Source organism: Moschus berezovskii, chromosome 17 (genome assembly GCF_049115385.1).
Source record: "Moschus berezovskii isolate FMDL1 chromosome 17, NW_MosBer_1.0, whole genome shotgun sequence".
NCBI lineage: Eukaryota > Metazoa > Chordata > Mammalia > Artiodactyla > Moschidae > Moschus > Moschus berezovskii.
Window position 1 is genome coordinate 55315953 of NC_142476.1, and position 26917 is coordinate 55342869.

The window sequence follows — 26917 nt, forward strand, 5'->3', positions numbered from 1 at the left end:
TAGAATCTACCACAGCTGATTTACTTTGCTTTTTCTGAACTATTTGTAAAGAACGTAAGAAGAGGGAGAAGAATTTCTGAGCCAGAATATTCAAAGGGAATAGTATGTGTTTTCATGCTTGATGTAGGGAAGAGCTTGGTGGCTTTGAAAAATTGGAAGAGGTTGATGTGACGAGACCATTTCAGGTGAGGGTAGAGAGATAAGCAGATATTCGATCATGTAGGACTGTATAGCTTATGTTAAAATTTTTGGATTTTTCTCTTAAGCATCAGAGGATGTGAGGCAGGAAAATGGTATAACTTGGCTTATGTTTTATAAAGCCCACTCTATTTTGTGGCGACTATATTTATCAAGAGCAATGGATGAACCAGGAAGAAATCAATAGTCTAGGTATGAGAATATGGTGGCAGAGTGAAGATAGGAAGTAGACTGTTAAGGGCCACATTTCAGCATTTGTAATGGCAGAATGTGGCAGTGAATCAGTTGTCAGGGATGCCAGGAATGGGTCTGAGCTATTTCATTACTTTAATCCTTCATCTCTTTATTTATATAGCTCCATTACTTTATTGTGCTGTGAGTCTCTTTAGGAGAGAAGTTTGAGCAGCAGTTATTTTATCAGGGTGTGGTAGACTGTGCACAACACTTTATTTTCCATAGGGGAGGGATTGAGAATGCCCCTCAAGTTTCTCAGTAGTGATATGTCTGTACAGGCTTACCTTGTTTTATTGCTCCACTTAATACTTCACTTCACTAATACCATGGGGTCTTTTGTTTGTGTGTTTGTTTTTAACAAACTAAAGGTTTGTAGCAACCCTGCCACAAGCAAGTCTGTCAACACTATTTTTCCAATAGTGCTCGCTCACTTCATGTCTCTGTCATATTTTGGCAGATCTCACAATATTTTGTGCTTTTTCATTATTGTTTATATTTGTCGTAGCGATCTGTGACCAGTGATCTTCAATGCTGCTATTACTGAAGGCTCCGATGGTGGTTAGCATTTTTTAACTAATAATAACAAGTTGGTTCTGTTGTGTCCAATTCTTTGTGACCCTATGGACTGTAGCCCTCCAGGCTCCTCTGTCCATGTGGATTCTTCAGACAAGAATACTGGAATGGGTTGCCGTGCCCTCCTCTAGGGTAACTTCCCAATCCAAGGATAAGACCCATGTCTCACGTCTCCTGCACTGGCAGGCGGGTTCTTTGCCGCTTGCTACCTGGGAACACCAAGCATTTTTTAGCAATAGATTATTTTTTAATTAAGCTATGTTCATTTTTTTAGACATAATGCTGTTGCACACTTAATAGATTAAAGTATATTGTAAACATAACATATGCACTGGGAAACCGAAAAACTTGGGTGACTCACTGTATTGCAGTACTCACTGTTGCAGTGGTCTGGAATCAGATCCGTGGTGTCTGCCAGGTAAAGCCTGTACTTCAAAGGTTAAATCTCCTATAATGTAACATTTGGGAAAAACAGAAAAGAAATAGAAAAATATTTACTGAAAAGGAGTTTGTTTCCTCTATATTAATGTTTATGTTCTCAGACTACTTACAAGCAAGTCCTTGTGCGTTTTGCTGAAATACAAAGCAAAAAAGACATAAAAGTAAGCAAAAAGATTTGCCCAACAGTTTTAAAAAAGGAGAACCAGGAGAACCAAATCATTTTACATATAAAAATAATATCTGTGTCAAATGAGACCTTATTTCAGCCAGTGCCTACTATTGATTGCAGTAGCAAAAGCTCAATTGGAGGCAGTGATTACTATGACCTGTGGTCTGTTGGAGCCTAGTGGAGAAGATAGGATTGAATTGTCTAAATGGTTCACCTGAAATTACACTTAATTATGACCCTCTTCAGGTTCTATAAATTTACATTACAGCTAATTTCTATTTAATTAAAAGGGAGCTGTGAAGCTTGTCAGAGGTCGCAAACCAGATTTTAATGATTCCTCTTATATAAATAATTCATGTGGTCTCTAGAGCTAATGAGAGTATTTACTGTGAATTCTCCAATGGCTCATTCAATGACACTAATATATAAGTAGATGTGTTTAGTTTTGCAATTACTTTTTCTAGAAGGATCCTTAGACTTATCGAAAGTAGCTTTTGGATCTCTTCTCTGGTTTCCTTTCCTGTTTCTGATTCCTTCTAGTGTTTCATTAACTTGTTTTACTTGTGAATTAGCCTGATATTGCTCATCTCCCAGGAATGTGAAACTGTAACTGCATTAGTTAATACAGAGTTGCCTGGAAATGGGAAAAATGGTTGGTGGTTAAGGTTTGGTGAGATATATTTGGAGTATCAGAGGAGTCAAGAAGAGGGCTTAGCATGTACTTTTTAATATTATAGGACTCTGCCGAAGAGCACCAGTAGTGGCCAGAAACATGAGTGTTTGCTGTTTTAATTATAGTGGTTGTTTCATTGGCCTTTGATATTAAATTCTGTTACCCATGTTGCCTATAAAATGATGGCAGTGGTTGTAACATTTCTTTTGTTTCACAACTCTTTTAGGATTGCTAAGATTGGAGCCATGCTAGTTCCTCTGTTAAGATTTATCCTCTTATCTATATCACTACTTACATGGTTATCCTATAGATTAAGGATAACCTATAGATTAAGGTTTTCCCATAGATTAAGCCAAGCATTTTTTTCCTTTTACTTAGAATTTTCCCCTAATTAGGCTAATGACCAGCTGTGATTATGCACCATGTGTCACTTATTTTATGACTGTATTCTAGCGTCTGCTGCTGCTGCTAAGTCAGTTCAGTCGTGTCCGACTCTGCAACCCCATAGACGGCAACCCACTAGGCTCCTCTGTCCACAGGATTCTGTAGGCAAGAATGCGGAGTGGGTTGCCATTTCCTTCTCCAGACTGTATTCTAGAGCTGGTCACAAAGTTGTTGTTCTTAAAACTTCCATAATCAGTGAATTTTACAGATCTCTTCCAGAGTTAATTCATTTCTTAAGCGGAAGGTGATTTTCGTTCTTATATATCTCTTCCGTATCAGGGAGAACTGAAACAGATTAGCTTTCTAGGGAAGCAGTTTGTTTTCTTTGTCCACACATATTTTGTCAGTCTGATAGACCTATTATTCAATAGACAATAATATTCTTTATAATACACACAGTAATAGAATAATTACATAAACTTTCTCTTGTTTTCAGTATTTTATTACCATTTTACTTAGTACATTTTTTCCCCCATGTCTTTGATTTAAAGGTCATTCTTTAAACCATATTTCTTCCTCCCATTCACAGGATTACCTGAATAGAATTTTTAGTATTTAAAATGAGCTGTTCAAGCATTTGACTTGATGGAGCTGAGAAGGCAAGGTTGTGGTGGGGGATGAATATGCCAGAAATTCAGTACAGTTTGAAAGACTTCTGACTTTCTAAGTGCAAATAAACAGTGCTCTTTAAAGAGTCTTACTTTCTCAGCATAATCCCTCATTTATAATATTGTGATAACTTAAAATTTATTTACCTGTTAAATTGCATGTTGATACTTCTATTGCTTTTATTTACCTGGTACGCCTCTCTGCTTCATTGTGGGAGTGGAACTGCATGGTAGGAGGGTTTTCACTATACAATACAAGGAGCATGAGAAACATGGATCCCTTGGGAATGATTAGGGAAAGTCTACCAGGAAATGAAGGGGGAAATTATCAATGGAGGAGTTCTCTAGCTTTTTACTTTAAACATTTCAGTATTTTTTACTCTTATAGGCATATTTGATATTTTACAATGGTCAAATCTAACATAAATGTATTACCTTAAAAAAAAAAAACTGATCCAAAACGACAGTCTAAATTTTAACAACAGATGTGAAGACAATACTTGTTGTTCTATATTTTATCATTATTGTTTACCTAAACAAATATACAGATAAAAATGTTTCATGTTTTCTGAGGTATGTTAATAGATTATTATCTATAAATGTCTATTTATAGATATTATCTAAATGTCTTATTACTTGATTATTTGAACATTTTTTATTCTAAAATTATAATTAAAATTCTTAAGAAATTTCACTTATTAATTAAAAGATACTTGACTATTTGGCTGGGTCATCTTTGACATATATTAATATATACCCTTCTTTATCTCTTTAAGAACTCTCATCTTAACCTCCTTTTAATTTTAAGGTTTTATTAATAAAACCAATAGCCATTATCAATTAATTGTTTACCATATGACAGAAAGAAAAGAAAATGCTAGTCACTCAGTCATGTCCGACTCTTTGTGACCCCATGGACTGTAGACTGTCAGGCTTCTCTCTCCAAGGAATTCTCCAGGCGAGAATACTGGAGTGGGTTGCCCTTCCCTTCTCCTGGGGATCATCCCAACTGATGGATCGAACAGAGTCTCCCACACTGCAGGCAGAGTCTTTAACTGCTCTAAAATACTTTTACTTACTCTAATTATCATAACAATATTGTAGTTAAGTCCTGTTTTTAATCGATATTTTACAAAGGAGAACATTACAACAGGCAGAAAGGTTAAGCAACATGGCATGGCCATACCACTCGTAAGTGACAGAAGCAAAATTCAAATCCAGAGAGCCTTTCCCTGCAATCCTTATCCTTCATTCTGCTGCTTACTGGCTTATTGAATAGCAGTGTTGGCATTTTATGTCAGTCAGAAATATTTAGCAAACATTTACTGTGTGTTCATCCCTAGTGGCTCAGTTGGTAAAGAATCTGCCTGCAATGCAGAAGACCCCGATTTGACCCCTGGGTTCGGAAGATCCTCTGGAGAAGGAAATGGCAACCCACTCCAGTATGCTTGCTTGGAGAATTCCATGTACAGAGGAGTCAGGCAAGTTACAGTCCATGTGATCGCAGAGTCGGACACAGCTGTGCGACTAACTTTCAAATTTCACCTTTCATAAATAAGACCTAGAATATTAAGCAAGTCTTATGCTGTGTCAGAGGGTTGGGAGTCTAATGGAAACTTACTGAAATAGGCACACAGAAAAACTATGATTGCAAGTCAGGGATCTACAGTAGGAACATAGATTCCTGTATGAGCAGTGGGAATGGAAAGATTACTCTGGGAGGAATTCAAGTTAGTTTTGTAGAGGAAATTATGTTGTTGGGATTTTAGTTTTCAGGGAAGGTGTGTGTGAGGCCTAAAGGATAGATTTAGGCAGAATGTGGAGGAGTATGAATGACACACTAACAAGCTGAGACATTAGGTCATAGCAAGCGGGTAGCATAATAATGTCTGTGTTTTACACACAAAATGATAGTAGCTAGTGTGAATTAAAGGTAACTTATTAGGTTTGGAGAAATGGAAATGTCAGTAAGATGAGTTTTCATCAGCGTGGCAGATAACAAATATGTGCCCATCATTCCCTCCCTTTCCAATCCTCAGAAACTATGGGAGATGTATTTTATCTTGTTTTATTTAAAAGAGGAAATCTCCAGCCAAGCTGGAAAATAAGAAAGAGTGCTTAACGTTAGCAAGCCATCCACTTTGAAAGGCAAAAGCGGGTAGGATTGGACTGTTAAGGAGAAGTCTACTCTAAAGCATGCAGGAGAGGCTTGCTCAGAAGGGGTAGGGCATCTGACTGTATATCAGACCATGTGGACACGACGCCCAGGAGGGGCCTGGAGTCATTAGCAGGGTGATGTGTGAGGAGGATGCATGAAGAGCAGCAGAGTCCACCAGCCATTTCCCCTTTGCTTGCTTATGCTGAGCAAAGGACAGCTGATGCTTTTAGCCACAGCCCAAGGCCATGAATGTGGGGCTTTAGGTGGAGGTAATGTGGTAGGTAGGTAGCTAGTGACACCCTGGAAAAATGAGAAGTCCCGCTTCCTTAAGAAAAACAATGAGCATACCTTATATGTTGGTATGTCCCTGCCCTCTGTGACAGGAAAACAGAGAATTCCAAATATAAAAAGTCAGGAGTTCCAACCATTTGCAGTTAATTCATACCATAAAGAAGACACCAAATACAACAAACATAATCAATACCTAAGGCAAGCAAATTACTGGAGCTAACAAGAGTCTTTAATATAGTCAGCATCCCCAGAAAGAGTATATTGGACCCATAAAAATAATTATAGATACGGAAAACTTAAAATATAATTTTTGAAATGTTAAAAGTACTTAGAAAATGAGTAGAATTCTGCAGTGGACCCAGTTTAAAAGCAGATTATTGAGCTGACAGGTCAAATAGAGGAATTCTCCCAGAATATAACACAAATGGACAATTAGATGAAGAATATAAAAAGAGAGAGGCAAGGTAGAACCAGCAGTTTCAATATCTATTACATGGAAATGGCTGGTTAAAAGAAGGAAGAAATCAAACGGAGGAGAGAAAACAATAAAAGAAATAATAAACTGAAAACATGTATCTTCAAATTAGATTGGACTGTTGAGTATGGAGGAGAATGACCAGTAAATGGCCAATGCCTAGATAAGGAGATAATTCAAAACCTTCCAGAAAAGAGAAAAAAAATTACCTAAAAAGAATGGTAATCAGATTTCAATAGTCCACATGTATTTTGGATACATGCTGTATATATATGCATTATATATACATGTGCATGTGTGCCTGTCTGTGTGTGTGTATGTTTGTATGTATGTAACTAGTAGATGCCATGGAGGGCTGCTCAGATCCCCATCTGCCCTTTAGGACTGAAATGCACAATCCCCAGCTGCTGGGAGTGTTAGCAGCTGACAGTAATACAGTAAGTCGCTCTCCAGAGACTGCTGTCTGCCAAAGAAAAGCCATCTGTCCAAAGACATGCCCTCCTTCCTTAGAGTGGCTTGTGTCCAGTGACTTGTCAATTGGAGAAATGAAAGTCTGCCCTGTTTGTTTCAGTTGAGGACAACTCTGAAGCTCCAGAGCCCCTTGTAGGATTACCTGGGGGCAACTGCTCTTACTGCATTGAACTTCAACCTCTCCCTCAGCCCAGTCTTGTTTTCCTCACCTCCCCACAAGTATAGATCCTGAGGCTGCTCCCCAATAAACTTCCTACATGCAAGTGTCCACCTCAGAGTTGGTATCCCAGAGAATGCAACTTATGACAATATTCTTTTCCACTACCCATATATGTGTGCATGCGTGCTCAGTCGTGTCTCTCTGTGACCCTGTGGACTGTAGCCTACCAGGCTCCTCTGTCCACAGGATTCTCCAGGCAAGGATACTGGAGTGGGTTGCCATTTCCTACTCCAGGGGATCTTCCCAGCCCAGAGATTGAACCCTTGTCTCCTGTATTGGCAGATGGATTCTTTACCATTGCACCACCTAGGAAGCCCCCACTCTCCATGAGACCTTCACTAAAATGGACTATGCATTAGGACACAAAGAAAATCTGACAAATCCTTTCAAAAGAACACCAAAGATACTGCACTCTCTGACCACAGTACAATATCCCTCCAGCACACCAGTCTCTTCAGAGTTCAAGTGCTGTGTACGTAGCAGACACCTACGTGAAAGTGATATTTCAGAGTGAGTCACTTCAAAGTTTTTCCCCAAATATGAAACAATAAGGAAAAGAAAAGAAGTACTCACCTTTCATTCACCTTTTGTAATTTTCCAAAGTACATTTTATTTCACAGAATGGCAGCTTACCACCACATAAGTAGAGTAGGTGTTGAATATCCGGTACTTCATTCCCAGACAATTATGAGGAACAGAATGAAAATAATGAATATGAAACAAAATATAAATGCATCCTTATTTCCTAGTTGATCAAAATGTTTTTCTTAAACTTGATACATTTGTAACCGACATTCGATAGAAACCTTCAAAGTCTGACTTAAGTAATTACATGCATGCCTTTAAAATGTGCTGAAGTGATGAAATCGCAGCTGTGAACGCTGCTCAGCATCCCAGCACCATATCCTACACCTGTCCTAATTCTTGGTGATTTGCATACTCATACAGGTAATCCATTGCTTAGGGCTTCCCTGGTGACTCAGACAGGAAAGAATCTACCCGCAATGCGGGAGACCTGGGTTTGATCCTTGGGTTGGGAAGATCCCCTGGAAAAGGGCATGATAGTCCACTCCAGTATTCTTGCCTAGAGAATCCCCATGGACAGAGGAGCCTGGCGGGCTACAGTCCGTGGGGTTGCAAAGAGTCAGACATGACTGAGCGACTAAGCACAGCACAACACAGCAGAGTCCATTCATACCTTCGCCTCTCCAGCTGTTGTCCTCCTTTCTTTCAACCTTCTTTCCTTCCACCTGACCTCAGCATGGTTATACCTTAAAATTGGTCATTATAAGTCTTTATAACCCCATCTCTGCCCACCCCCAGTAATTCCAATTTCAAATATCCAGTCTCTTAACTTTCCAGCTCATTTCTTCTAACAGATTTCCATAAATCATCCCATCCCACAAGGAGCTCTGATGCACTGATCTACCTTTTCATTGTGTCTCACCCTTTTCCTTGTCCTCCCCCACTTTACTTTCTTCCTCAATTAAAAAAAATTTTGTCCATTATTATCATCGTTTTCTTACATACACCCTGAGCCTCCCTTGCCCCTCTCTCATGTTGTTTTGATAAAACCCCAGCCCTCATTAAATTCAGCTTTCTGCCTCACCTTTGCCTGTGTCCGTGACTGGAGAACACACAGCTGTTCTGAATAATCTCTCTTTTGTGATCACTGACCTCAAGAGGGCCCTTAGTGCAGTCACATCCATTTTTCTAGTTCATTCACTTTTCTCCCCTCTTAAAATGTTATCTCATGCCTTCTTTTCTCTCCTCAGATCCCCAAAACTTCCTCCCCATCCTTCCTCTCAGTTGCTGACAATCTTGCTGACTTTTTCCACTTGAAAATAGTCAAAATGAGTCAACAAAAAGTATCTAGAAGGAACTTTAGAAATGTTCTATATTCTGTTTAATATGAGAGTTGCTGAGTATATACATTTGACAGAATTCATGGGGCAGTACACTGAAAACCAATGCATGTTATCATATGTAAGTTATACCTCAGTAAAACTTAAAAGTAGAGAAAGAACTTCTATAAATTCCGGCTACCACATAAACCCACAGCTATAACTGGGCCTGTGTACTATCTTGATGTTTTGGATGAATGCTTCATGCTCTTAGATAAGGCCAACTTTACTTAGTCACTTGCTTCCATCTCTCCAACAACTCTCTTCTCCCTTATGCTTCATCAGTTTTCCCCTTTGTTGGATCTTGACCCCCAGCATCAGTTCAGTTCAGTTGCTCAGTCGTGTTTCTCCGACTTTAAAAGTCACATCCCTTCTCTCTCTCAAAAAAAAATAAAAAACAACAAAACCCTCTCTTTATCCCACCTCTCTCTCCAGTACCGCTCCATTTCTCTCCCCTTTGCAGTAAATTCCTTAACTCTTCTATGCACTGATGATTGAGGGCGGAGTGTTTCAGCTATTTAAGAAAGTAGTTTGACAGTACTTAGGGAAACTGAGTATGTATATGCCCTAAGATTACAGATAAACTGCACATGTGCACCGTGTACAAAAATGCTTATAGCAGAGTTGTTTGCTCGTGCATGTATGTGTGTGTGTGAGCTAGAGAGAGAGAGATGGGAGGGGATACAGAGGGAGGTGGGAGAAAGAGAGATTAGCTGAATGTCAATCATCAGGAAAATAGATTAAGTATGTCCTATCCTACACTGGGGGCTTCCCTGGTGGCTCAGAGGTAAAGAAACAACCTGCAAATTCAGGAGACGTGGGTTTAGTTGCTGGTCGGGAAGATCCTCTGGAGAAGGGAATGGCAACCCAATCCAGTTTTCTTGCCTGGAAAATCCCATGGACAGAGAAGCCTGGCGAGCTACTGTCCATGGGGTCGTAAAACAGTCAGATACAACTTAGCAGCTAAACAGTCAAACATTGGAATATATATGGTAACAAAAATGAGTTACAGCTACACATATTTACATGGACAAATATGAAAAACAATGTCTTGAAAAATTACAGGGTAAAAATGGTAACCTCTGGATGGAGACAGGAGTAGATGGAACAAGGAAGAGTCACACAGTGGGCCTTGGAAGTTATTTTACTATTATTTTGATTCTGTTCAATGGTGTGTACACAGGTATTTGTTTCATTATTATTCCTAAATATTCATGTGCAGTCAATGCCTTTTTTGCATGTACAATATATTTCAAAATTAAAATAGGGTTTTAGAAAATCTTTAACTTAGAAAAACAAAGACTATTAAGAACATCACTGATATTCTCACATCTTCAGTTTTTTTAACCTCATTTCTTTAACCCACAATTTTATGGGTTATTTCTAACTTTTTCTCCCTAAGTATGAGGTAGCACTAAACTGATACAACTGTTACATTAAAAAAAAAAAAACCTTTTGAAATCAATGCTGTTAGACTAGTTCATTTTAAATTAAGTCGTTAGGATCTCTATTGTCTTTATAAAATACAAGTCTCTCACAGTAATGAACTGGGTTCATATTTTATGCGATTCCCATAATCTGTTGATAAGAAGACATGTAATTATTGTTGCCTTCAACATAGATTACAGTGGACATTACCTTGGGCCAGGTGAAAGTTTTGTGAGTCAACTGAGAATGTTCATTGCTCAGTTTTCCTGCATTCATGCTGTTTCTAGGAAAAATCTTTATCAGCAACATATACATGTATCTCATTAATAAATAATTTAGATGTTTCATATAACTGGTGTTTTTTTTCTTTTTAGTTAACACTACATGACTGACTTTAAGTTATATGTGAATGTGTTTTTAATAGGAAATTGCCCGACATTTACGCCCTGGAACCCTCCGAGCAATCTTTGGTAAAACTAAGATCCAGAATGCTGTCCACTGTACGGATCTGCCAGAGGATGGTCTATTAGAGGTAAGATGAAGAAAGGTAAATATCCTATTTATATTTCAAGCTCACAAATAATCTCAGCGGTTCTAGTATATAAGGAACGTTTTAGTACTCTTGGATTACAGTGTTCTTTGGCCATCTGATAACTTCAGACTGCAGCATTAAAAGACCAAGTTGTAGGATGCTGTTTGTGATAGGTTCTGTAATAAATATGATAAATGTTTTCTAGAAAGTATTTTAATTTTAAGAGCAACTCTAACAGGCTGACATTATTATGTCAGAGGAGTTAATTAACATCCTCAAATCAAATAATAGAGGATAAAGCTGTATTTTGACTTCTCATTTGTTTAATTGACATAAGAAACAATGAAAAAAATTACAAGAAAATGAAGTGAAAATTGTTCTGGTTTGGGGCTAAGAAAATCATTTCACAGCTAAAGGAAAGAGACCTTAAAGAAGAGATTGGTATTTTTAACTTCTTATAGTTTAAAAAGTTTTTTTTGTGTCAAGGCGCTAAATGAAATTAAAAGACAAATGATGAATTTAAGTGCTTATAGCATGAACGGCAGAAAGCTGATTGCTATCCTTAATACATATTTATTTCAATAAGTGTTATGTTTTATATCAAATCTACCAGTCTTTTTATCTTTGAAGTCATATGTATAAAAGCCTTCCCAAACATTTTGTTTTTGCTTTCTTACACTGAGATATTCACCTCACCTGGAATTTATTTGCTGAATAATGTGAGGTATGGATCAAGTCAGCTGTCACAACATTGCTTTTTAAATCCTTCTGTTCTTTCATTGTTATTTTTCATTTATTGACTACTTTATACACCTGTGCCTGTTTTCTTAACTTTGCATTTTATTCCATTGGTCTGTGCCAGAAAAATACTATTTTTTATTGTTGTAGTTTATTTATACTTTAAAACATTTTCTTGTTTATTCTCTAAAGTTTATTCCTCCGAATGAATGTTATATGAGTTTACCAGGTTCTTGTCCCACCCTCACAAGATGCCAGTGGGACCTTGACTGACTTTACAATGTGTTTATAAATTAATCTGGGTGTGAGAGAAGTATAATAATAGTTCATCTAATGCATATATGGTATGCCTCTTTTATAAATGGGTCTTAGACATAGTGTATTACATTTATTTCTATGACTTTTTGTTTTAGTTGGTATAAAGAATGACTGCTAGCTCCATTAAGACTGTTATATTTTGGGATGTTAATCTGCTAAAATCTTATCCAAACTGCACTGTGGAATGAAATGCAGACATACATCTGAAATGTAAAAATGTAACAATTTTATTTTTAATTAGCCAAAGTATTAACTATTTATACTTCACCTATTTTATAAATATTCCTTTTGCCTTCTGATAACTTAGGAACTATAGATTAGGCTTGAATTCAGACTGTTGTTCAGTGAAATTGAAATATTATTAACCATGAATTTTATGCCCATTAAAAAATATTATCCAAGGTATGCTTGTGATTTTGCTCATACAATTTGAAATAGGTTATTATGGCCTGCAGTTTACAAAGTCATTTACTAAGTGATTAAAATCTCAAACCAAACTACATAGGAGATCTAATTGCAGATTAATGGCTGTGTGGTTCAGAGAATTAATAAAAAACCAGAGATTGGAGCTCCAACAGCCTTTCACCTTGCTGATAATTCATACTTGAAGTGCCCTGGAATAAGTCGCTTTTTCTCTCCATTTGTCACTTCTCTTATCAACAAAATGGAACAAAGAGTGCTGATACCATCAGGGGATATTCTCTTAGTTAGGGATTAACTATTTGCAGATTGTTACTTAGCTTTAGGTGGTAAAATATTATTTAAGGGAAAAAGAAAAACACAAACCCATGAGGCCCAAAGAATTATCTGTTTATAGGTTTTTAAAGTGGAATTCAAAGTGACACAAAGACAAGCTGTCTGGACTAGAAGTTTTCCTTTGCACTTAGATCTACTATTCATGAAAGGAATATCCTTTTGATGTAGAGTGACCATAAAATGTGTTGCCCAATCCAGAATTGAGCAGACAGGATGTGAGAACAAAAGGTATAAATAAGAACTGTCATTGGCACACTGGAATCACGGGTGCCCTAGTTATATGGAAAGAAGGAACAATCTACTTCTCCTTTTTCACATGTGATGTTTACTGAGCTAAATTTATTTGCGTCACGTGTGTGGAGCTCAGAAAATATGGTGTCAATTTATATTTTGTCACTATCCATTATCTTATTTATTCTTACAACAAAGAATTATAGAGTGCGTTTTAACTTGCTGACGTTGAAATAGGATTTCAAAATCAAACAAGACATTTTTTTCTGTCCTCATTGAGTTTACAATAAGTCTTAGAGGTCAAGGATCTTAGCGTGAGTTAAAAATCTGATGTCACTGAATGCTGCTATTGTGACACAGTCACTTTTGTGGTTATAGGGAAAAATGACAGCCTCAGTTTAGTATGAGACATTCTAAGATGTTATTTTGCTGGTGCCATGCACAGAGACTGCTGCTGCTGCTAAGTCGCTTCAGTCATGTCTAACTCTGTGCAACCCCATAGATGGCAGCCCACCAGGCTCCCCTGTCCCTGGGATTCTCCAGGCAAGAACACTGGAGTGGGTTGCCATTTCCTTCTCCAATGTATGAAAGCGAAAAGTGAAAGTGAAGTCGCTCAGTCGTGTCCGACTCGTCGTGACCCCATGGACTGCAGCCTACCAGGCTCCTCCAGGCAAGAGTACTGGAGTGCGGTGCCATTGCCTTCTCCGGCACAGAGACTGTTGGTAGTAATTATGAAGATATTAAACTTACGCTTTACAGAAAGCATTAATGGAAAATGTTTAGCTTAACTTGTAATAAAGAAATAGTAGTTTTCTACTAGTGACAAAGAAGTTTTAAAGTATCGTGTTCACTTCTGGTAAGGCTACAGTAAAATAGATACCCTCATATTGCTGGTGACAGCTGTGTGGTAACGGGTATTCAAAGTCATGGGATTTTTTTCTTACACTTTGTCCCAGAATTCTACTTAGAATCACACCAAAGGGGAGAGAGAGCAGCACGACTACTAAATGGGAAGTTCATTTAAGAAGTATTTGTGATACATGGAACTCTGCTCACTGTTATGTGGCAGCCCAGATGGGAGAGGAGTTTGGGGGAGAATGGATACATGTGTATGTATGGCAGAGTTCCTTTGCCATTCACCTGAATCTATCACAGTATTGTTAATCAGCTATAGCCCAATACAAAATAAAAAAATTAAAGAAATTTTTTTTAAAAAGTGCTATGATGGGCTTCCCTTGTGGCTCAGCTAGTAAAAAGTGCTGAGGGAATTCTCTGGTTGCCCAGTGGTTAGGACTAGGTTCTTTCACTACTAGGGCCTGGGTTCCATCCCTGGTCAGGGAACTGACATCCTGCAAGTGGTGAGGCAAAATAATAATAATAAAATAAAAAGAAGTATTTTTGGTAATTAAATTGAAAATAGAGTGCATATCTAAAGATACAGCTGATGTTCTTCCCCTGATTAAGCTTCCTTGATGCCTATAGTCTGCAGTAAAAGTCCATCTGTGTGTTTTCATAGCACTTTCCTTTCCTCTAATCCATCAGTGTGGTCAAAAGTCAACATAGATCTGTGCTCTAGGCCCTAGAGTCTAGGGCAAATTACTCAATTTATTGTGCCTAGTTTTCATCATTCTGTAAAAGGAAGATAATAGCAGTGTCAGACCTATCAGATAGCATAGTATCTAACACGTTACTTATTAAACAAATGATAACACATACTATTTCAGCACGTATTTTGCTTGCAGATTATTCCCCATGACACTTGGTACTTGTAGGGAAGAGATTCTATCTTGTATGGCCTATGGAAACTCTTTCCTAAGTCATTTTTGAAAGAAAAGATGGAAGAGTTTGCTTAAATATAGTTCACGTACTAATATCTAACCTTTTTTCTTTAATGTTGATAATGAAGACTCTACAGCAGTGGTTTCTAGCCTTGGTTGTATGTTAGGATCACCTGGGCAGTTTTTTTTTTTTTTTTTTAAATCAAATAATCCAATTTTATTTATTTTTTTTTCAAGTTGAACAGACTAAATTTCTTTAAACAAACTTACTTATACTCCAGAGTCCTTTAAAAACTTAATAGCATTTATACATTGAAGGTATTTGATTTTCTTGTAACTAGCACTTCAAATGCAACAAGCATTTGAAGCAACAAGCATTTGACCCAACAAGTAAAACTTTCTACAGTTCATAACTTTTATAAATAAAATAAATGTACAGTGAATAAGTTCTCTTAAATATTTCAATATTTCTGCAGGTTTAGTAACATCGTAAAATACATTTCAACTAAAATTCACAAATCTAAAAACCTGTTAGGCATTTTTAGGCGTTTTAAGTTGGAAATGAAGACCAATGTTACATCGTAATATGCCAATTACAAATAGTACTTCAAATAGCAAATACTACAGTTTGTCCCAAACTTTAAAAACTATTCATGAACTCAACACTGAACTATTGATGGCTATGAGAATTGTTTCCTAGCCTTTTTGAAAATTTCAACCCATTTACGTTTAATTATTGATAAGTACGATCCCGTAGCCATTTTCTTTATTGCTTTGGGTTCAAGTTTATACACTCTTTCTGTGTATCCTGTCTATAGAAGATCCTTTAGCATTTGTTGGAGAGCTGGTTTGGTGATGCTGAATTCCCTCAGCTTTTGCTTGTCTGTAAAGCTTTTGATTTCTCCTTCATATTTGAATGAGATCCTTGCTGGGTATAGTAATCTGGGCTGTAGGGTATTTTCTTTCATCACTTTAAGTATGTCTTGCCACTCCCTTGTGGCCTGAAGAGTTTCTGTTGAAAGATCAGCTGTTATCCTTATGGGAATCCCCTTATGTGTTATTTGCTGCTTTTCCCTTGCTGCTTTTAATATTTGTTCTTTGTGATTGATCTTTGTTAATTTGATTAATATGTGTCTTGGAGTATTTCGCCTTGTGTTTATCCTGTTGGGGACTCTCTGGGTTTCTTGGACTTGGGTCATTATTTCTTTCCCCATTTTAGGGAAGTTTTCAACTATTATCTCCTCAAGTATTCTCTCATGGTCTTTCTTTTTGTCTTCTTCTTCTGGGACTCCTATGATTCGAATGTTGGAGCGTTTCACATTGTCCCAGAGGTCTCTAATATTGTCCTCATTTCTTTTAATTCATTTTTCTTTTTTCCTCTCTGCTTCATTTATTTCTACAATTCTATCTTCTAGTTCGCTTATCCTGTCTTCTGCCTCTGTTATTCTACTGTTTGTTCCCTCCAGAATGTTTCTGATCTCATCTATTGCATTATTCATTGTATATTGACTCTTTTTTATTTCTTCTAAGTCCTTATTAAATCTTTCTTCCATCTTCTCAATCCTTTTCTCCAGGTTATTTATCTGTAACTCCATTTTGCTTTCAAGATTTTGAATCATTTTCACCATCAAAATTTGAAATTCTTTATCAGGTAAATTCCCTATATCGTCTTCTTTTGTTTGTGTTGGTGGGCAATTATCTTGTTCCTTTACTTGCTGGGTATTTCTCTGCCTCTTCATCTTGCTTATATTGCTTTGCTTGGGGTGGCCTTTCCTTCTTCTTGCAGTTTGTGGAGTTCTCTTTATTATGTAGTTTCTTCGCTGTGTGTGGGGTTGGACGGGTGACTTGTCCAGGTTCCCTGGTTAGGGAAGCATGTGTCGGTGTTCTGGTGGGTGGAGCTGGATTTCTTCTCTCTCCTTTAGAAGACAATGGGCTGCTTTTCTGGGAGCCTGATGTCCTCTGCCAGTATTCAGAAGTTGTTTTGTGGACTTTACTCTGCGTTCAAATGTTCTTTTGATGAATTTGTGGGGGAGAAAGTGGTCTTGCCATCTTTTCCCTCCGCCATCTTGTTCCTTCCTCCCCAGAACACTGGATTCTTATATTCCACTTGGTCGTGGAGTATCTCTTCCCAGCTGCTCCAGCAAGGTGCAGCCGCTGTACCTTACCTTGGACGAGGGGTATCTCCTCAAGGCCGCCCCTCCTGCTTTGAATGTGGATCAGCTCCTCTCGGCCCTCCGGTGCCCAAGCAGCCACCGCCTCCTGAACGTGGTACAGCTCCTCTCGGCCACCGCCCTAACCCTGGGCACGGGGTAGCTCATCTCAGCCACGATTCTGCACGTGGTCGGTTGCGCCGGAGCCGGGCGTCTCCCGCGTCTGCGCCGCCGGAGCCAGGCGTCTCTCCCACCTGGGCAGTTTTTAAAGTACTGATGTCAAGACCTAATTTTCAAGATTCTAATTTTTTAAAAAAGTAATTTCAAGCTTAGTATAGAAAATTTTTAAAAAATAAATGTCTGGGATTAAGTTGCCAACATAATGTCCCTTTTTTCTGAATATTTTAGTGTGTATTTTTAACATAAAGGAATATTTTCCTACATAACCATATCAGTTCAGTCGTTCAGTCATGTCCAACTCTTTGCGACCCCATGGACTGCAGGACGCTAGGCTTCCCTGTCTATCACCAACTCATGGAGCTTGCTCAAACCCATGTCCATTGAGTCAGTGATGCCATCCAACCATCTCATCCTCTGTCATCCCCTTCACCTCCTGCCTTCAATCTTTCCCAGCATCAGGGTCTATTCTAATGAATCAGTTCTTTGCATCAGGTGGCCAAAGTATTGGAGTTTCAGCTTCAGCATCAGTCCTTCCAGTGAATAATCATCCTGATTTCCTTTAGGATTAACTGGTTGGATCTCCTTGCACTCCAAGGGACTCTCAAGAGTCTTCTCCAACACCACAATTCAAAAGCATCAATTCTTCAGTGCTCAGCTTTCTTCACAGTCCAACTCTCACATCCATACATGACTGCTGGAAAAAATCATAGCTTTGACTAGATGGACCTTTGTTGGCAAAGTAATGTCTTTATTTTTTAAAATGCTATCTAGTTTGGTCATAGCTATTCTTTCAAGGAGCAAGCATCTTTTAATTTCATGGCTGCAGTCACCATCTGAAGTGATTTGGAGCCCCCCAAAATAGAGTCTGTCAGTTTCCATTGTTTCCCCATCTATTTGCCATGAAGTGATGGGACTGGATGCCATGATCTTAGTTTTCTGAATGTTGAGTTTTAAGCCAGCTTTTTCATTCTTCTCTTTCACTTTCATCCAGAGGCTCGTTAGTTCTTCTTCGCTTTCTGCCATAAGGGTGGCGTTATCTGCATATCTGATGTTACTGATAGTTTTCCTAGCAATATTGATTCCAACTTGTGCTTCCTCTGTCCAGCATTTCGCATGATGTACTCTGCATATAAATTAAATAAACAGGGTGACAGTATACAGCCTTGATATACTCCTTTCCCGATTTGGAGCCAGTCTGTTGTTCCATGTCCAGTTCCAACTGTTGCTTCTTGACTTGCATACAGATTTCTCAGGAGGCAGGTAAGGTGGTCTGTATTCCCCATCTCTTGAAGAATTTTCCACAGTTTGTTGTGATCCACACAGTTAAAGGCTTTGGTGTATTCAATAAAGTAGATGTTTTTCTGGAACTCTCTTGCTTTTTCGATGATCCAGCATATGTTGGTAATTTGATCTCTGATTCTGCCTTTTCTATCCAGCTTGAACATCTGTAAGTTCACGGTTCACATACTGTTGAAGCCTGGCTTGGATAATTTTGAGCATTACTTTGCTAGCATGTGAGATGAGTTCAGTTGTGCAACAATTTGAACATTCTTTGGCATTGCCTTTCTTTGGGCTTCCCTTGTGGCTCAGCTGGTAAAGAGTCTGCCTGCAGTGTGGGAGACCTGGGTTTGATCCCTGGGTTGGGAAGATCCCCTGGAGAAGGGAAAGGCTACCCACTCCAGTATTCTGGCCTAGAGAATTCTATGGACTGTGTGGGGTCACAAAGAGTCGGAGCGACTGAGCGACTTTCATTTTCACTTTCTTTGGGATTGGAATGAAAACTGACCTTTTCCAGTCCTGTGGCCACTGCTGAGTTTTCCAGATTTGCTGGCATATTGAGTGCAGCACTTTCACAGCATCATCGTTTAGGGTTTGAAATAGCTCAACTGGAATTCCATCACCTCCTCTAGCTTTGTTCGTAGTGATGCTTCCTAAGGTCTGCTTGACTTCACATTCCAGGATGTCTAGCTCTAGGTGAATGATCACACCATCGTGGTTATCTGGGTCGTGGAAATTTTTTTGTATAATTCTTCTGTGTATTCTTGCCACCTCTTCTTAATATCTTCCACTTCTATTAGGTCCAAACCATTTCTGTCCTTTATTGTGCCCATCTTTGCATAAAATGTTTCCCTGATATCTCTGATTTTCTGGAAGAGATCTCTAGTCTTTCCCATTCTATTGTTTTCCTCTGTTTCTTTGCATTGATCACTGAGGAAGACTTTCGTATGTTCCTTGCTATTCTTTGGAACTCTGCATTCAAATGGGTATTTGTTTCCTCTTCCCCTTTTCTCCAAAATGATGTATCATAACCATATCACAAGCATCTACATTAGGAAATTAATGTTGATACATTACTTCTTTGGAATCTTCAAACTCTGAGTTTTCCAATCAATAATAAATGGATCCAATAAATAATAAATGGAAAGTGTTTAGGTCAGAATCTTGCATTGCATTTAGTTTTCTCTTTAGTTTCTTACAGTCTGAAACTGTTCCTCAGATTTTCCTTGACTTTTATGACCTTGACACCTTTGAAGATAATAAGGATAGATTGTTATTTTGTTGGTCCATTCATTCCTTTGCTCATCAGAAACCTATCTAGATGGCTTCTACCTACAATCCTAACCAGATCCTGACATTTTTATTTGATTGTGTGGCGTGTATTCTGTATGCAGTGTCATCTGTTGACTCTGTCCGTGAAAATGCATGAGGCCTTTTTGCTCTGTGACTCCCCTGCCTTCAGTGTTAGTCCTCCTCCTACCCTTGTCATTGATGATACAAATACTTCTGAGGGTCAGTGTGATTTTCTCCTTGCTTTATTTCTCTCCCAAAGCTTTATTGAGAAAGTATATTCCTCTGCCTTTCACTTACTTCTGTAATCTGTTCCCAGGTTCATCTTTCTCTGATTATCTCAACACTTTATTGTAAAGTGTACTGTAATTGAAGTTCTCAAATTTTCCTAATAGGTGTATGGTAGAAAATTCCTATATGTTTGAATCTTGAATTCTAAACACCAAAATGATGTATCAGTCATTCATCCAGATATTTACATTTTTAACAAAACTAAAACACAGCACTGGGGACACAGCAGTAAGTAGGGTAAGTGTAGCTCTTGCCCTCAGGGAGCTTACCTTCTAGGAGACAATAATCATAGTAATTGTTTTTTATAATGATGAAAATATGGATCTTTTCTCTGTGTTTCTTTTCCAAATGTTCTATAACTTGGTTGAATCACTTCTGTAGCTATAAAATGAAAATTAAGAAATATATTAAATATTTTATTGTATGTATGGTCAGTCAACACAAGTCTGAATTTGGTTATGAAATTATTTCTTCATTGCTTCTTCTAGTACATTCTAGAAGAAAAAGAATCAAGCATTAACCAGAAATAAACATAGGTAAAGGGTTAGTAAGATGATTGGACAGGTCTGGATTTTTTGGCTGTGGTTAATGTAGGCCTCTGCACACACTAACACTCATAATTTATCTTTAGCTTTAGTTTCTATCCTGAAGGAAGAGTTATGATTTTTACTAGTACATTGTCCAAGAGGGAACAACTTGTACAAAGACAAGAGCAAATAGCTTTCTCTAAGAGATCTAAAAATAGTTTAGTAAGGCAGGGGCTTTGACCTTGACTTGGAAAATGACAAGAGATAAGGGTTGAAAAATCAACAAGGGACTTGTAACATCCTATTAAGACATCTGAACTTTATCCAGAAGGGCAACAGAAATCCAAATATATGTTTTACGCAGGGGATTAGTACAATTATTTCTGTGTCATAGGGGCCACTCTGGCTACAGCATGGAGAGCAAATCAAGGAGAAGTTGAGGAAATCAGTCTGGAGGGAGACAGACCCCTCTAGGGAGAAGGCTGTTAAGATAATTCAGGAACAGATTCTGGTAGCCTGAAAGGCCACAACAGTGGAATAGCCACAAGCAAGAGCTTCAAAAGATTTTTTTTTTTGGGGTGGGGTGGGGTGAGGAGTGCAGGAGTGACAACCACAGAGACTGTGGCAGATATGACAGATAACCTGAGGGAATGACACAGGATGAGCTCCAGGCGAAGATGCTGGTACAGAAACTACCATCTTTGTGATACCAACATTTCTGAGACCAAAGTTTTTTTGTAAGTTTGATGGCAGAGCCTAACCTGATCTTATATATGACACCCTACCTGGGTTCAATCCTTGGGTTGGGAAGATCCCCTGGAGAAGGGAATGGTACCCACTCCAGTATTCTGGCCTGGAGAATTCTATTGACTGTATAGTCCGTGGGGTCGCAAAGAGTCAGACATAACTGAGCGACTTTCATCTTCACTACTTTTCCCTGATAGCTCAGTTGATAAAGAATCCACCTGCAATGCAGGAGACCCTGATTGGATTCCTGGGTCAGGAAGATCCGCTGGAGAAGGGATAGGCTACCCACTCCAGTATTCTTGGACTTCCCTTGTGGCTCAGCTAGTAAAGAATCTGCCTGCAGTGTTGGAGACCTGGGTTTGATCCCTGGGTTGGGAAGATCCCCTGGAGAAGGGAAAGGCTACCCACTCCAGTATAGTCCATGGGGTCGCAAAGAGTTGGACACAACTGAGCAACATTCCCTTTTCCCTTTCCCTCAATATCTCTGTGGGTTGTTTCCAGGACCCCTGTGGATGCCAAAATCTGTGGATGATCAAATCCCTTATATAAAATGTAGTCCACCCTTCATACCCCATGTGTGTGGAACCCACAGATATAATTTTCGTTTAACCCACTTAATGTGACTGTTCACACTGCTGCAGAAATGTTACTGTGTTAAATTGTCGGGGAGCTTTCTTGACTCTTTGTAGAATATATCCCAGGATTTTGTGGGAACTACAATCATCACTTCTGTGTTCCAGGCTTGAAAAAGAGGAAGAGCAAGGGGCAAAAGGTGGAAAATGCCAGCTCAGCCATCACCCTCCTCCCCACCAGCTTTAATATGCTTTTCCAGAAGCCCCACCCAACAACCTCTGCTTAAGATTTATTTGTTGGAATTTAGTCCCACAGCCCGCCCCCTTCTTCAAGGGAAACTGATCAATGTAGTTTTATTAGTTGAGAGCATTACTACCTCCAGCAAAATCAAATTTTGGCCAGAATGCATAAAGGGAGGGGGTGAAGAGCAGTGTCTGCCATAGGAAATCAACAGGGTAATAGGGGTATTCAGCCAGGGACCAGGTCTCCAGTAGATGGCTCCTGCCCTCCCCTAGTATGGTAGTTCTCAAGCTTCATCTCTGACCAGCAGCATCTCCATCACTTGAGAACTTGGTGGGACTTAAATTCTCCAGCTCCCAGTGTAGACCTGCTGACTCAGAAATTCTGGAGATCAAGCCCAGGAATCTATACTTTAAAGGGCCCTCCTGGTGATTCCCCTAAAGGCTAAGTGCAATGGTTCCCAGCTCATGGCACATCAAAATCACCTGTGGAATTTTTAAAACCACATGCACTAGGAGCTCCACTTAGAAGGTTCTGGGTAAGTGGATCTTGGATCATTTCCTATAAATGCATTTTTCGTATGTTGTAGGTGATTTTGATGTAGTTAATAACTAAATGAATATTTGGAAACCACTGCCCTTCAATCCTTTTGGAAAAATTTGGTCATGATCCTGCTTTTGAGAGAAACCTAGATCCTGTGGGTAGGTCAGCAAAGGGGTTATTTTGCTTTGAAAACTCAGTGAGAATCAGAAATAGGAACAACCTCTGAAATTTGAGGTGATCTATAGCCTTATCTACTTCCCAGGTGACTCTGTGGCAAGGAATCTGCCTGCCAAAGCAGGATATGCAGGTTTGATCCCTGGGTCAGGAAGATCCCCTGGAGAAGGTGATGGCAACCCACTCCAGTATTCTTGCCTGGGAAATCCCATGGACAGAGGACCCTAGTGGGTTACAGTCCATGGGATCACAGAGTCGGACACAACTTAGTGACTAAACAATAACAACATAGCCTCTGTCAATGGATGCAGCTGCAGCCAAGGATTATTATACTTCCACAGAGATCCCAGTCACTGGGGGAATCTTTGGCTTCTCAGAAAGGGAGGCAGCCATGACCTGATTGAGGACCTGGATTTTGGGGGAAAGTCTCAGTGTCGAGGCTGATATAATGCCCTCCCAGGGAATAACTAGAAGCCTGGGGTACATATGTGTGTATATGTAAGCACTGATTCATGCTAAGGCTAACAAGGATGGAGGCCCCAGATCGCTCACAGCTGAAAACAGGTCTCCTCAGACCCTTCACATCTGCACTCACAAGTTAACCTGGGCATGTGGCTCAAGGTGTGTCGGGAACCAAGTCACATCTTGTCCTTCTACCCTGTAGTTGTATAGATGCCTGGAGGGCCCTGATCTCTCATAGGCTTTTGTCTCTAGATCCTGCCTAGCATAGCATACTGCACGCTTTTAGTCAACGTCTGTTGAGTCAACACAGCCAGGAATTGAGGGAATGTATCCCTCTTTCTGTCTTCACATGGCTGAAAAGGCACAGCCTGATGAGGGTGAGCCTCACTGTCAAGGCCACATCCCACTATTCCCTCCACTTACCAATTGTCAGAAAAGTCTACTGCTGCCAGCATCCTTTATTGCGGACTGTGTATATAGGTCAAACCTGAAATATGTGTGTGTGGAGAGCTGATGGTTTGCGAGTTTTCTTCCTTCTCAGACATGATATTTTAAAAGTTTCTATATTAACCTTAAAAAATTCTAAAACCATAAGAAGCGTTAGGCTATCAAATTGTAATTGTTTGCTACTGTTGCTAAGTCGCTTCAGTGGTGTCCGACTCTGTGTGACCCCATAGATGGCAGCCCACCAGGCTCCACTGTCCCTGGGATTCTCCAGGCAAGAACCCTGGAGTGGGTTGCCATTTGCTTCTCCAATGCATGAAAGTGAAAAGTGAAGTCTCTCAGTTGTGTCGGACTCTCAGCAATCCCATAGACTGCAGCCTACCAGGCTCCTCCGTCTATGGGATTTTCCAGGCAAGAGTACTGGAGTGGGTTGCCATTGCCTTCTCCATGTAATTGTTTATGGTCTAGTTATTATTTCATCAGAATTGGTTATTTTCTCTGATAAAAGAATCTATAAGGAACAAGTTCAGGTTCCCTCTGTATCCTGCCCCATGTGGAGCTCATGTTCCTTGCTGGGTGACTTTGATTACTTTCATCTCAGTTTCACACTCTCTCAGGGATCAGCGATCTCTAGTGTTTCCCTCATTTAGCTTAGGTGGGACTTTAATTTTCTATTCAAGACAGTAGTGGAATGCTGGCATAATTTATCGTAAACAGTCATATTACCTGCTTAGATCATGGAAATTTCTATAGACATTAATACTATAATAACTGTGCAGTCATTCTAATGACTGAAATGACATTATACAAAGGGAGTTCACAGGTCCCTAGGTCCTTCAGTTACTCAATTACAGCTTCAGCTCCAATTTTCTTCGATCAACTGTCTTCTCACCCTGAGAAGTAACAAGCCCAATCACTTATGGTCTATATTTAGTATTATTTATCCTACCTTGGGGCTTCCCTGGTGGCTCAGGTGGTAAAGAATCTGTCTGCAATGCAGAAGACTCAGTTCAATCCCTGGGTCATGAAGATCCCCTGAGAAAGGGAATGGCTACCCACTCCAGTATTCTGCCTGGGAAATCCTGTGGACAGAGGAGCCTGGCAGGCCATACTCCACGGGATTGCAAGAGTTGGACACGACTGAGCAACTAACCTCCCACACACATACATCCCATTTTGGATAGGCACTTATAAAAACATTCACTGTAGACTCTAGGAAATAAATCTCAATTAATTCTTTTTGGAAAGACTGATTAGTCAATAACCATGGCAAATCCATACAAAATAAATTAGATGAAGAATTATTGGACTAAAAAATGACCTTAGTGGGGCATTTAAAAACCTCCAGATGTTTTGTCTCAGCACTTTCTCATCTTCCCTACCTAGACGGAAAGTTCAGTCAACTTTGATAAAGTCTGCAACCTTTATCAGCAGCAGAATCCACTGGAGGTCTTTTAAAACACGGAGATGACTGGTCTCCTCTCCAGAGCTTCTGATTCAGTAGGTTTGCACTTCTAAAGAGTTCCCAGTTAACCCTGATGCCATCATGCCATCTCATGCCCACACTTTGAGAACCACTGCCCTAGGCCAAATGTCACCGCATGTTCTTACTCTGCTAAGTCAAGTTGTTGTCTTGGTTAATTGTTCTCAGACATGGGATTTCATAGACTTAGGGACATTTGCAAAAATAAACCAAGCAATGAACAGTAACAAAGCCCGCATTGAGGATAGGTCTAACAATCAGCTTTAAAATATTCACCAAATGAAGATATTTTTTAAAAAATTGTTTCTCATCATCATCATCATTTTGTTTTGAAAGGATATTTAATTGCCAACAACATTTAGTCACAGAATAATGGCCTGTCTCTTCAATTGGATAAATTTAGCTTTACTCAAAGGGCTTCCCAGGTGGTGCCAGTGATAAAGAACAAACCTGCCAATGCAGGAGATGTAAGAGATGTCTGTTCTATCCCTGGGTCGAGAAGATTCCCTGGAGGAGTGCATAGCAACCCGCTCTGGTATTCTTGCCTGGAGAATCCAATAGACAGAGGAGCCTTGCAGGCTATAGTCCATGGGGTCACAAAGAGTCGAACATGGCTGAAGTGACTTATTACAGCACAGCACAGCTTTACTCAGAACTCACTTTATTGTTATGACATACCAAGGGCACAGTGGTGGAAGCAATCTGCTACAGATACAGGCAAAATGTGGTTGTATTTTCTGTAGATACAAAAACAAAGAACAAAAAGCCTTTCTAATTAGATGGAAAGGTAGAATCTTTTTTTATTTTTAAATTTTTATTGGAGTATAGTTGATTTACACTGTTGTGTTAGATTCAGGTGTACAGCAAAGTGTATAAGTTATACATATATCCATTCTTTTTTAGATTCTTTTCCCTTATAGGCCATTACAGAGCATTGACTAGAGTTCTCTGTGCTATACAGTAGGTTCTTATTAGTTATGTAATTTATACAGTAGTATATATATGTCAATCCCAATCTCCCAATTTATCCCTCCCACCCCTACCTCTTGGTGACCATAAATTTGTTTTTTATATCCGCATATCTATTTCTGTTTTGTGGATAAGTTCATCTGTACCCTTTTTTTGTTTGTTTGTTTTAAAGATTTCACATAAAAGTGATATCATACAATGTTTGACTTTCTCTGTCTCACTTCACTCACAATACTTAGGCTCAAGTAGGATGATATAGATCCAGATGTAAAAATAACTATCATTTCCATATATAGGGGATGGTAGCTTGCTGATATGTATGACACAAAGTGGCTACTTAGTCTCTAGGAAGCTGGAAGCAATCAAAGGTGTTTGAATAGGGCAATGACCTGGCAAAGTAGGTCAAAACTTTAACCAGGCAGCAGAGTTTACATGAATAGATAATAGGAGTAATGGAAACGCATACTCCAACTCTAAACATCTAGTAAGAAGTCTTAAGGACTTAGAAGTCTAAAATATTAGTTTGTTTAGCTGAAGTATAGTTGATTTACAATGTTGTGTTAGTTTCAGACGTACAGCACAGTAATTGTTATACACACACACACACACACACATCAGTTCAGTTCAATTGCTCAGTTGTGTCCAACTCTTTGCACCCTCATGGACTGCAGCACACTAGGCTTCCCTGTCCATCCCCAGCTCCTAGAGCTGCTCAAACTCATGTCCATTGAGTCAGTGATGCCATACAGCCATCTCATCCTCTGTCGTCCCCTTCTCTTCCTGCCTTCAATCTTTCCCAGCATCAGGGTCTTTTCTAATGATCTATTCTTTAAATTCCTCTCTGCCACTTACTAGCTGTTTAATCAAAATCTTGTGCGTCAGTCCCCTCACCTTTAAGATGAACATAATGACACATCTCCAAGGGT

General features: G+C 39.2%; 1 protein-coding gene across 5 annotated transcripts in view; it reads left to right on the forward strand.

Moving 5' to 3' along the window:
• Positions 1-26917, forward strand: part of NME7 (NME/NM23 family member 7) — a 249687-nt gene that overhangs the window by 174038 nt on the left and 48732 nt on the right. For 4 of the 5 annotated variants that reach the window (XM_088845487.1, XM_088845489.1, XM_088845490.1 and 1 more), the window contains one exon: positions 10712-10819. In XM_088845487.1, the coding sequence (XP_088701613.1) occupies positions 10712-10819 (108 nt within the window). Of the gene's footprint in view, positions 1-10711; positions 10835-26917 lie in introns of all 5 variants that reach the window. The other variant, XM_088845488.1, reaches the window with a different exon arrangement.